The following is a 13,133-nucleotide window of genomic DNA, read 5'->3' as shown; positions in this document are numbered from 1 at the left end:
TCTTATGACATCAAAAGCAAACAGATTTTTTTATATATCGAAACATGGATGTTTTCAAGTCAATTTTATTTAAATCTATCATTTTCGAACCAAGGAGGGTCTACTCTTGAGAACAAGTGTCTAAAACAAATTTGAAAGCCTGAAATATTGACAACCTCCCAATAAGCAGGGTAGATTTATGGCAGTATTTCGAATATAAACTCTCTAAATCAAACAACAATTCTTATGTAAGGATATCAACCACAAAATGCTCTCCTTATCAAGGAGGTAATTTTCTGATCAGGCCTCTCCATTACATTGTACATTTAGGGACTAGAGGACAACAAGTACCTATTTCTGAGATTAAACCACACAATGAAACTTTAAAATTCAGATTTGCTTTGAGTCTACTACAATACTAACCACTCAGCAATTCTACAAATTCGGCATGAAGCAGCTTTTATCGTAGAACGATCTTCAAAAAATTGTTATCTTAATTGTGTTGGAAACGAACACGAGAACGTTAATTTTTTTAAGTTTACATGTTAAAATATGAAGACTATTTTTGCCTGGCTCACGGAGGGTGTGACCTGTCAACAGGGGATGCTTACTCCTCCTAGGTACCTGATCCCACCTCTGGAATTCCCAGGGGTCCGTGTTTTATGCCCTCTTCACAGAATTGTATTGTTTTATAGATTATTTATAGATCGATAACTGTTCGTTATATTCACCTTTTTCATTTATTAGTATGACCTAAGAGAATTCTTTAGCCGGGCTTGTTCAAATTAGTCGGACTTGTGCCGGAGTACAGTTCGAAAAGAGAGGAAGAAGGACGTTCGAGTCGCAAAATTTGGGAATTAAATTCCGACATGCTGTTAACTGAGAACCATTAATACATTAATTTTATCAAAACCATGTAGTGTTTTTTTTTATCTTATGCAATTTCATCACTAATAAATCGAATCCAAAATACTATCATAATATTAGACAAATCATCCAAAAATTTTAGATATTTGGCGAAAAATTACAGAGCGATTTTTTTAACAAAAATTACAGAGCAATTTTTTTAACAATATAAGCAGTTAAAATAAGACAAGGCGGTTTACCTTACAAAGTCTAGAAAACAACTTGCCTTTTACAGTGTTCGTATGAAATATCCCAGGGGTATTAATATGTATTGTATTGAATGTAATACAAACTTCTTCTTTGACAATCCCCATTATCAGCCCTTGTCGACTGTCTCTTTGTTTTGGTGAATAGAGGGTTAAACAAAGTTCACTCAGAGACAGTCTTTTTAATTATAAACAACAGAGTCCTATCGCATGAAAACTAGTGTTAAATTCTGTAATTTGTATACTCCTAGAAATAGTCTCTAGTGCTATCTGTTTTTCTCTTTTTTTTTAAATATAAAAGTAACAAAAACATTAAGCAATAAAAAGACAACAGAGACTTTTACTATTTTCGCTTTTTTTTTTTTAATTTAGAGACTCTGGGCCAAAAAGCTAACCTAAATCACTCAGCCTTGTTTTCCCTATATAAATGAAATCCTATACATACATGTAAATGAAATCCTATACATACATGTAAATGAAATCCTATACATACATGTAAATGAAGTCCTATACATACATGTAAATGAAATCCTATACATACATGTAAATGAAATCCTATATTGTGAGCATAATTATTTCAACTTTAGAATCTATTGGTATATTAAGACTTCGTAACAGTTTTGGATAATTTACTTTTTTAGGTAACCTACCATTTTTTATCCCCCACCCTTTTCAAAAACGATACTAAGTGCCTGCATGTTTTGAAGAAAATTGAATTTACATGTTCACTACGTGTACGTGGGGATGGCTTTTCTGTTGTCGAGAAAAATACTTTAACTAAAAGATTCTTGATTCCTCTATTATTCCATGTAATACTTTGACCTCCTACTGAACTTGAATGTACACTTTTTTGGGAATACTTATATATGAATTTGATTACTTGTGGCTATAGTAATTCCAGACACTAGAGGTACGATTTAAAAAAAAAAGTATACTAAATATTAAAGCTCTCAAATAATGTTTCTCTTTCCTAGGCCAACAAATCTTGTTGAAATAAAAATGTTTAAATAATTATCCTATCCTTTTTTCACTGTATCTTAATCAACTTCCACTGAAAAGAGGTGGCCTGCTCAATTGAATAAACTAATGACCTCTTTAACTAAAGGTGCACATCGCAAAAGTAGTGGATCAGTGATTCTGGAGAAGAAGTTGAAAATATGAAAAGTTCAATGAAAGACAACTATATAGACTCTCTTTACACCAAACATATCCGGCCTTTAGCTCGGGTAATATTAATATCGTGTAAATATTCTTCTAGTCACCAGTGGCTATATCAGTTCTTTAACTGGATATAGTTGATGTCAATGTTGTCGGACGTAAATTATGTTTTAAACAAGAAAATTAAGGAGTACAAAAAGTCGAAGATTTAGGAGGTGTTACCCCCTCACCCCCCTTTTCAGACCTCTTTGAATTAAGAGTCTTGATAAAACGCATGTTATCCTTAAAACTCGTAATAACTACATGTATATATTGTCTGTAAGCTATTTAGAAAGTTTACGCCTCTTTTACATGTAACTGGAAATCCTTGATCCGCTCCTGAGAAATTGCTTTATAAATCAATGAAAATATATGTGCATTGACAAATCATTCAAGTTAAATGGTTCCATAAAAAAAGTTAGTAGCAAATGTCCTCGACGGAGAAACTTGGCATACATACCGTTTTTAAAGGTGTAGTCCAAATATGATATTTTACCGGAATTTATAATAAAATCCCACTTTCCATCGGCTTAACCTCATAGTTGGTGTCGTGTATATCTGTTATACCAGGTTGCGAATGTTAATCATACACGTCCACAATAGATTCTCTGGTAGATCTTCTCGGCTGTTTTTGATTGCCAGAACTGATTTAAATCAAAAAACAATTTTTATGATCTAAATCAGTTATTGTGTTTACCACCCCAAACCAGTGGCCGACTTTAATTATAATAAGTTTATCACGGAAGGTGCAGTGGGCGAAGATTACTAAACAAACAATTTCTTTCGACCGATTTCAATAAAACTTTATTGTGGAATATTCACTTGACCCAATGTCCGAGTAATATAAAGTTCTGCTGACGCCCTTATTTCGGAAAAAAATCTCCTCATGGATTGACAACATTCAAAGAACAGAGTTCATGCATTTTCTTTTTATATAATATAAGCGTTTCTTGCAATAATTCCACGCCTTCAAAAAAAAAAAATTTAGAACGTCTTGAAAATATAAGAACGACGCACGTACAATAAAGCAAGTATAGATAAGACGCATTAAATTCTTGCACATTGTACAAGCAAGCCATTAGTGTTCCGGACACTAGTAGTGAGCACAGAACGAATCAGCCTTTTTGTTTCGACATGGGCTTGCAAAAGAATTAAGTATTTTATTTGCCTTACTTGTACGTTGTAAACACAGGGACCAGTAACATACCATTCTTGATATTACGTGATCAGTATACAAAAAGGACAATTCCTTTTTTGTATGCAAAATCAACTATAGTATGTTACCGCCCCCCTTCCCTGTGCTTATAAAGGGTTAACTTTCCCATATGTTTCCTTTGCTTACATATTTGTAAGGTACTTATGTGAGTACATGTATCTACAATTGAATCAACATTTAACAAAATAATTATAGAAAAATGTGATCATGTTAGTGTCTTAGGGATCACAACTGTATGAAATGGTGAAAAGTTTAAATTTACTTGCCATAGAAATATATTCTAAAGAAAATGTAAACCGTAAAATTGCATGGAAAATAAATTACTATAGTACTTTTTTGCCTTAAAGTATTGTGTTTGCGTTTATTCTGGCCAAAAAAGATAAAACCTACATATTTTGTGGGATTTTTCCGAAATTTACATGGCATCATTTTTCATACAAATAACCAACGTCTCGATCCTCATATGTTGATTAACTTGATAAATGTACCACTGCCAACGCATCAAGGGGGAAATCTAGTATGAATATTTCGCTCGATCAAGGGGGACATCTAGTATGAATATTTCGCTCGATATTTTTGCCCTCAATGATTGTAGCATATACGTACATTAAACAGTTTTTAAAAGTTAGTTTTGTTACTTCAGATTAATCATTCACATCAAAAGTTTAGATCATTTATTAACTAGAATTAATAACAAAATTTTAAAATATATATTTTCCTTTATTTGCGCCTAGCCTTAAATCAAAATCGTGAAAAGAAATTCCGCAATGAAAGCCAAATGAACAAAAAGCGTGCACAACTTATCCGATAACTGCGAGTGATTGATTTCAATAATCAAATGTATTGTCTGTGATATTAATATGTAGTAAGAATTAAGGGTTTAACGATTTTAATAAAGAGATTGTAATAGTTAAAATTCCCTTGCCTGTTTTGCAGCATCTGTTTTTGAAGTCCTCGGGTTCAGAATTCAGAGACACTTGGCGAGCACCTGTCCTTGTTTGTCCTGAGAAAAATGCCTGGTCATTCATGTGTTCAGGCCTATTGATCCTGTGACTGATCAACAGCTAATGACGACCGGGATGACATAATACAGTCAGACTAATCTTTATACAAATTCACAGTACCCCATTTTATTTCAGAAGAACATCATTCTACCGAATAATTAGGGTGGAATGATAAGATGAAATGCCCCTTCTGAGTCTGTTGAACAATACTTGATATAGACGTGATAATTTGGTTAGGAGACTTTCAAGGCCTTATATTTCAGTAAATACTGATTTGTTTTGAATGTCAAAATTTTAAAAATATCTTAATTCGTTTTTATTTTTTTTTAACAAGAACCTTTTTAGACTACCTGCATGTGAAGATAAAAAGGGATCGTCATTGAATTTTGAGTTGAAAAAGAGCTTTGACTCAATGTAAATGTTCGATAACTAATCTATGATGATCACCAAGATAAGACTATTCCTAGTTTGCATAAATTTTACTGAACAAACAGTAACATTATACATTACATGAAAGGGATACATTGTTAGGGTGATTTGTACCCAAGAGAAATTGTGTCCAAGCGAATGCTAGAGTGATTTGTTGTTGTGCCCAAGAGAATTCCACTCCCGGGTTCGGCTTCATGATACCACAAAAATTTACAGATATCTCGTCGGAGACTCCATTGCTGCCTTCTACAGCTCTCTTCATTGCCAGAAGAGGCTTTTATTATATGACTGAACAATTCCCATCTCTCTGATTGGCTGAGATCCAACAATGTTAGAAAAATACTACGTTATATTGACCTGCACGTGACCTTCCAAGTCAATATAAGGAATTATTTATTCTACATTGGACCAAAAATAGATAGGGAAATTCCAAATTGATGCAAATACTTTTGGAAAGTTATTTCACTTGCACCTGACTTCACTGTCATATGAACATAACATTAAGGCACATAGATTCTTGGGTGAGGGGTAGGTTTGCAGGAGGCCTGCCCCCCCCCCTTCCCACCTTTTGAGAATGTAAAGTTTTAATTTAAATTTTAAAGATAAATTTAAAAAAAAATTCAATGAAATCCCCCCCCCCTAACTTCTTTTATGGATTTTTACATCCCAAAATAACAATTTGAGTCGGGAGAATTTTCGTGGGGGGGGGGGGGGGGGCTAGTCAAAGATTTGTTTTCAGGTAAGTTGTTATTTTTTTCCCTTCTATTCCCCCTTTTTCAAATCAATCCTATATATATGTGCCTGACATTTATTTTTTCTACATTGCACCTAAACTAGAATTAAAAATTCCAAAATAATACAACTGTTTTTTTTTTTTCAACCCCGTTTCTCTCATTATGTTCGGCTAATACTTCAATAGATGTGAACAAATAAGATGGCATGGATTGCTTAATGAGTGTGTGTCATTTCATCATTGAATCATATAATAAAACAATTATTGCTGTTTTTCGGTCAATACGATGATTTAGCCACCTTCGAAGTACAATATTCACCTCGCCCTTCGGGCTCGGTGAATATTGTACTCCTCAGGTGTCTAAATCATCGTATTGACCTCGAAACCCAGCAATAATTAATATAGACCCGAAGAAGAATTTACTTGGCTTTGGATTGTGTCTTATATAGTCAAATATCTGGATTTCAAAACTGCGTTCGCATGGATAATGCTTACAAGTGAAATGGCAAGCTTTTAAATAAGGAGCTCTCCGTTTTTCACGAATTTCACTCAATCCGAAACAAAGGAAAAAATATGCATATTTTTAAAAATCAATTCAATAAAAAAAAAAACTGAAGAAAAGGGGGGTGGGTGGGTTCGATCTTGTTAGGCTATATGATCAGCGAGTGTGATGTATAAACTTTTTTCCCTCAACCTATAACCTCCCTCCAAGTAAGCGTTCTTTGTGTCACATCAAAGTTTCTCATTACGATTAAACTAACCGCGACAAGTTTAAATGTATACTATTACTAACCATAGAATGTGTATTTTCCAATTGAGCTTGTTTCTCAGTATAACCATACAAATCCCTTGCCTGCTAAATAGGCCTATTCAGGGAACAAGGGCGAAGAACTGTGGATTTGGCGCAAAATGCAGTTGGTTTCTATTTCATTTCATCAAAATCTGTTACAACAACATGAGCAAAAAAGTTATGAAATTAGGAAAATCCCTGGAAGCCAGTTCCTGGAAAGATTAACCTGACTCTTGAGGCCTTCCGAATGAGGAGTTTTTGGAACTTTCCGCTCTCTGTCACTTAATATAATTGCACCTAGGCTAGTTAAAGCTTAAAATATTTTTGTTTCACGATTTGAATGTACTACTCCATACAAATATCTAATTCATCCAACAAATAGCTACTTCATCTACCACTTCATCCCAACAAACTAACTAGCCCCTCCAAACATGCAGAAAACTATAATTTTTATCTCAACAAAAATCTTTGTTCGAAGAAATTACTCCGCAGCACATTAATAATGACTTTGTCAGAACGAATTGCAGAACTATCTTAATGAATCTAATCTGTGCTCTCAAATATCGAATTCTTTGGAACACTAACCAGTCCAAAATAATAATCAATTTGTTCTATAACTCACTCGATCGCATATTTTTATCAGGTTCTTGGATGATGCCGTGCAGTGGAGAGAAAGTGTTTTTGATCCGCCCCATTCCTCAAAAAAGGAGGGACTGGAGCAAGCTAGCAAAGATACTTAGTTGTGGACTTGGTCTCTGTGTTTTCTCTCTCTTATATTCCAACACATATCTACATATGAAACTTAAACAAAATACCCCCAATAGATTATAGTACTTACTGGAAGAATTACTCTTCATTGGATATTGTCTATTTTCTGTTATTACTTTATTTGTAATTGTATATGTTATATGTTTATGCCCATTTGGGCCCTGATTTGGAAATAAATGTTATTCTATTCTACACCCCTTCCTCCCTCTCTCACAGACCTACGTGAATACTGCATTAAAGTGTATCTTGAAAGCAACTGAATTCTTATAGAAAAACAATGGTCATAGGACTTGTTTCATTAATTGTAAAAGTCAAAAACTCAGACAAATTTGGAACTAGTCCGAGTTTTCGATATTCTGGTGTATTCTACGAAGGCAATTGGTCGCGTGAAGAAGACTAGTTAACCCACAGGAATTGTGCTCTTCAATAAATAAACGGTCGATCTCCGTCCATTTCATTTCTCTACATGGCATCCGGTCGGTCCGATCTTATTGACGAGTGATAAATGGAATTTGAATATGATCTAAAATTAAATCAGAGGTGTCAAAAGGTCAAAGTGATCATTTGTGGCAAAAATAATGATTTTTTATGCCCCGGTAATCGAAGATTCGGGGGCATGTAATTTTTAATCTGTCCGTCTGTCTGTTAATCTGTTTGTCCGCAAAAAATTTAACCTTGCACATAACTTCTGAATGATTTGTTTTATAAGGCTTTCATAATTAATTTTATTAGAAGATCGTAACCGATACACATTGCAATGAAATCAACATTATTTTAAAGCACATTTAATTAACAAAAACTCTTAAACTAACAGAATTGTCCTTAGTGAAGAAATATAAATATAGAAAGCACAGAGAAATTTACTTTCTAAGGATAGTTAACTCCCGCCCCAACCCGGGGTTGAACTCTCGACCTGTGGAATCTAAGTAGCAGTGCAGGATCAACGCGCTAGACCACTATATATTGTTAAATATCATAAGAAGGAGTAATAGAAAGGATCAAAATGAAATGTCTTTAAAATGAGAATCTTCAAATTGAGCTTCGACTGTTTCGATGTACTCCCTTGCCAATTTACCTCCTCCATAATATTGAATACAGTCTTACTAGTATATCATTCAAGACCTGATATCGACTCGAATGAACAAATTCTTGGGCAACTTCACACCTTCTTGATCCATGTTCCAATATATAATATAATATTCGATCATTCTTCGTCTTGGGTTAAATTTCCATGGCAACACATATCAATGCTACAAAAACACCCAAGTAGGAAACCCCCGCCGCCGCCGAAAATCCAAACGACCAGGACAGCTTCCAGTTCTCATCTGGGACCTCCACTCCAAAAATTACCACGCCCATTATAATACAGGATGCTGTAAATAAGCACTATATCTTAGAATATATGTCATTTGAATATTGCTGTCTACGCAAGAGGGTGAATCTTTCACCACATTTTAATTTAAACAAAGAAGATGGACGAATAAGAGGAGAAAAATACGCATGGTTCGACAAATAATAAAGTGACAAATTAAATCTCAATCATTATACATGTAAAAGTTATTTGATATTTCAGTTAACATGCACATTTTTCTCCTCAGTAATTTAATTTTCAATCAATAATTAAGAACTTTGCTCTAAAAAATTTGTTCACAAATTAATTTTTTATACACTTTAAGCTATAGGCATTATTCACGCCTTATTCGACCATTTTCTTTTTGTGGTTTATTTCTTGTTCAATTGTAAGATACACGAAAAGCAATCACTGCAAAGGAGCTCTATTAGATCACTTACATCAATGACAAGTGACTGTTAAGCTGCCTTGGGGTGCTCAAGATGGTATGCTGCAATAAGTACATTCCGTCTTACCTGTTCCAAACGCAGAAAGTATGGAAAAGATGGAGGTCCTACATTTATTTTCGTATTTCATGGCGGCTGCAAATACCAGACATGGGGTGAATATGGAGCCAAGTACTCCTAACACTTCTAGGACCTGCACCACAATCATCTGGGCTGTAAAAGTATTTAAACTGAAACATTCCAAATTTTAATATGTGACCTGCGTAATCTCTGAGGATTTACTATACCATCATTAATTATCATTTTGCTTAAAAATTATTTATTTGAACTTTTAAACAACACAGTAGACAGTATCATTGTCATTTCAGGAAAACACCAAACTTTTTATCATTTTTTTCTTATATACTAGTACTACACTTGTAGTTATTGAGAATACAATTAAAGATAACAGAAAATGCCGAGAATATGATTCATTTTGCACCTTAGTACAAGTTAATGAACGATTATACACCACTGTACAAAGCACCACAAACTGACCCGCGTCTAAGGATGAGAATCAATACACGCAACCACAAACATATAATGTAATGTTACAGTTTACATTAAAACATGAGATCTTCCTACTGAGATTTGTAGTGATCGATTGAATAATACAAGTGCATACATTCTTCATGACTTTACTTTAATTAAACAAATTCTAGCTGTTCCTGAAAACTCTCGTCATTTGTTTGGGCACAATTAAATGAAAATGGAAACTTTCCATTCTAAAAATATATGCCCTTTGATATTTCCCAAATGATGTACATTTTAAAAAAAAACTTACTGTCTAGAGAAAATTGACATATCGGTACGTGTTCGTCTAGCCTTCCTATATCCTCGCATGTTTTCCAGAGTCCAAAATTGACACGTTTGGTCTGCCGAGATGTAGAGTCGCACCAGTGTGGCATAGACACACCCACGATTTGTAACAGGAAACCCAGTACCATTCCTCCAATAGACACCCTGGTACTCCTTGACAAAGACCGACACATGGCTAAAGACTGATTCAACAAGTCCCCAGGTGCTATGCGGATAGTGTTCGATGTTCTGGGGCATAGAAGTGAATTGAGGCCAATTTGAAAACACGGCGGACAGACAAAAACCGGTGCCCTCCGATAATCAATGAGCAATACCAGGTTGTCCATTAACAGTTATTAGCTGAAATTACTGTGAACTGGACATTTAGATAATAGATTATTTAAAATCAATCACCCAGAAGCACTTTGCAGAAGAGAATTCACAAAATTCAGCGTTTCATTTTTTTTTTTTTGGCCTAAGAAAAATATGCATCCCGCATAATAGGTAAAGAACTGCAAATTTTTCTATTTTTATGCAATTTTGGTCATGACACTACTGTTCCACCGCCTACCCCCAAGTCATTTTTTCAAAAGTTAACGTATCTGAAGGATTTTTCATGTTTACATGGATATTTCTAATATAACTTATTTGGGAAAACAAAGAGAGATAACTATTATTTCGGTAGACGTGTTTTCACTACAGATTTTTTTTAGAGGCATTATGAATTGACATTTGATAGGGAGGTTTGATCCTGAGCTTTTGAAAAAATTCTTGTCTGAACCTCTATTTCAAAAATTCTGCCTCATATTTGAGTTCTTACAATTTGGGATTTCAACTTATATTCAATTAAAAACCCTCGATTTAATTCCATACAAAAATATTAAGTGGGAAACTATTATGTGTAAAATGTAGTCGGGAATCGAGAGTTAGCGTGCGTAGTTTTTGATTTTTTTTAATCGTCACCGATGTAAAACTATTATTTTGCTAGTTTTCTTACCAAGTATTACCATTACTTTCCTATACCCTTGTATTAGGCAAAGCAACAACCATACCAAATTCTTTCTACAATAGGTGTAGTTTCCAAATCCGGTATTATATACTGAAACTTCACCCATAAGACTAGCAATATAGTGAGTAAACAAACAAATTGAATTGAATTGGATATACTGTATATAGTGACCCCCCCTCCCCCCGGAAGAATCATGGCGACATAGAGACCCATCTCCCAAGGAAGTCTCACTATATCGCTATTCTTCCGGGGGGTGGGGGGTGGGGGGGAGGCTATATAGCCATTCTTCATCCTTTAATTCTAATGAGGCGTCCCTTTCCATTTTGAGTTTTCCTTTTCAGGGCCGTCCACAGGTTTCTTAAAAGGGGGATGCGGTGGAGGGACTGGGATGGGTTCTCCCTTCCCTGAGGATTTTTTTTTATATAAAACACCAAAAAAACTGATATATACAGAATTATGTATCTTAGTGCAGTCTACTTATGTGTCAAGTTATATTGAAATCAAACCAAAACTGTGGGGGGAGTAGTGTTTTGAAAGTATTTCAAAGAAATTTCTATTTTTAGTAAATGTGGCAACATCGTTCATCAAAATCAAAAAGTGATACATAGTATTATGTATCTTATTGTAGTTCTTCTTGTGTGCCAAGTTATATTGATATCAAATCAAAACTGAAGAAGGAGTAGTTTGAAAAGTTTACAGACAGCGGACTGACAGACAGATGCACGGACACCTTACTATCACATAAGCTCTTCTGGTCTCTGATTAGTAGAACTAAAAATAACGAAGTTGACGTCTTTCTTTTAAATATTTAATACTCAAAATCCAGCAGCACTACTTTAACCAGATAAATATATGTAATGATAATAATGAAGTCATTCTTTTAAACATTAATGCTCAAAACCTAGCAGCATTTCTTTAAACATATGAATAATTAATTATAGGGTTTAAAAATGATATTTTGGAGTGTTTGTTGTTAAAAGGGGTGCCTGTTCCAATGGCATTGCTTTTCGATCTTGTGTTTATGAAAATATTTTATTATTTAACTTAAATCATATTAAAAAACTATTTGACTGTCATATTTGTAAATTTAGTTGAATGGGTGTAGGTTTTGGAAATGGGTTTTCCTACCAAAATACTGATAAAAGTTTGCGCAATTCAATCATTTCTGATAGTTGGCATCCAAATTTTTAAAGTTCATCAAAATCGGGGTGCATTAAAATACAGTAAAACTCGTTAAGCACGAACACCGATGTAGCAAATTCATAGATATATATAGCGAAGTTTTTTTGAGTCTCCAGCAAAATTCTTAACAAATCCTAGGAAAATATTACAGTTATAGTGAATTCTGATATAACGAATTAACAGATATAGCGAACTGGTTTTCTGTCCCATAGAGGTTAAAAATAACGAAAATTACATCTTTTATCACGACCTTTCAATATCTCACGAACTTTCAATATCTCAAACTTCAAAAATTTTAAAATGACATTATTTTTTTTTTAAGTGTTTAGATTTGAAATTCCATTCGTCAGAAATATTTAATGTACGCCATGTAAAATGTTTGTATTTAATACCTTCAAAAATATATTTGGTAGTCACACTTGAAGGAAAAGATGCATATTGCGTTATATATACTTTAATGAATTCGCTATACGGATATAACGAATTACAGATACGTGTACACAGGTCCTCGGGACTCTCTATAACCGAGTTTTACTGTAATAATTTTTGTTGACAATAAATTCAAGTTCCAATTATAGGTCGAAAATTACCCCCCCCCCCTTTTTTTTTTTTTACAGAAACCCGTTTTGAGAATATCCTTTTGAACAGAATTTTCATCATTGAATTCTGTAATATCAGACTGGTAATCAATTTTGTATATGTAATACTTACAGAAGAGGCCCATGGGTCAAGTTCACCTGAGCATTTTATGTTTGATTTGATAAATATATTTTGTTCAAATTACAGAATTATTGTGGCTTCTTCTCTGTTTACCCAAATATGAAGGAAAGTATATTGAGAGGCAAACACTTATGTGCAGATATTATTGTCTTATGACACTACATATATCTATATTTGATGAAATTGTGGCCTTTTAAGGGGAACCACATTACACTTGCTGGTATGGGACTATATTGCTTATAATACTCTCTGAATGCTTGTTCAATTGATTTAAGAATACTGTCTAGTTTTTTGGTTTTATGATGTGATCAATCAATTTGCTCACGTGATAATTTGCATAAACGCCGAAGGCGTTTATGT

At 34.0% G+C, this 13,133-nt stretch overlaps 1 protein-coding gene across 1 annotated transcript; it reads right to left on the bottom strand.

The window, feature by feature from the left end:
* Nucleotides 1–8,296: 8,296 nt before the first annotated feature.
* Nucleotides 8,297–10,209, bottom strand: LOC133196843 (uncharacterized). The gene is made up of 3 exons (XM_061332697.1): nucleotides 9,849–10,209; nucleotides 9,095–9,238; nucleotides 8,297–8,601 (listed from the first exon to the last, which is right to left on the bottom strand). The coding sequence occupies exons 1-3, from the start codon at nucleotides 10,207–10,209 to the stop codon at nucleotides 8,450–8,452; spliced, it is 657 nt and encodes a 218-aa protein (XP_061188681.1). The 3' UTR covers nucleotides 8,297–8,449.
* Nucleotides 10,210–13,133: the final 2,924 nt, after the last annotated feature.

This window comes from Saccostrea echinata, unplaced genomic scaffold, assembly GCF_033153115.1.
Source record: "Saccostrea echinata isolate AGI-Se365-2 ecotype Australia unplaced genomic scaffold, CSIRO_AGI_Sech_v1 ptg000001l, whole genome shotgun sequence".
Lineage (NCBI taxonomy): Eukaryota > Metazoa > Mollusca > Bivalvia > Ostreida > Ostreidae > Saccostrea > Saccostrea echinata.
Note: the sequence above shows the minus strand (reverse complement) of the source record. Positions and strands in the feature narration are given on the sequence as shown.

What these genes read in the sequence shown, in the direction of transcription:
- LOC133196843 (XM_061332697.1), bottom strand. Translation starts at nt 10,209, where the DNA reads ATGGACAACCTGGTATTGCTCATTGATTATCGGAGGGCACCGGTTTTT. An exon ending in ATGTCAATTTTCTCTAGACA is followed by an intron (nt 9,239 to 9,848) that starts GTAAGTTTTTTT and finishes ATACTTTTACAG; the next exon opens with CCCAGATGATTGTGGTGCAG. An exon ending in ACTTTCTGCGTTTGGAACAG is followed by an intron (nt 8,602 to 9,094) that starts GTAAGACGGAAT and finishes GCTTATTTACAG; the next exon opens with CATCCTGTATTATAATGGGC.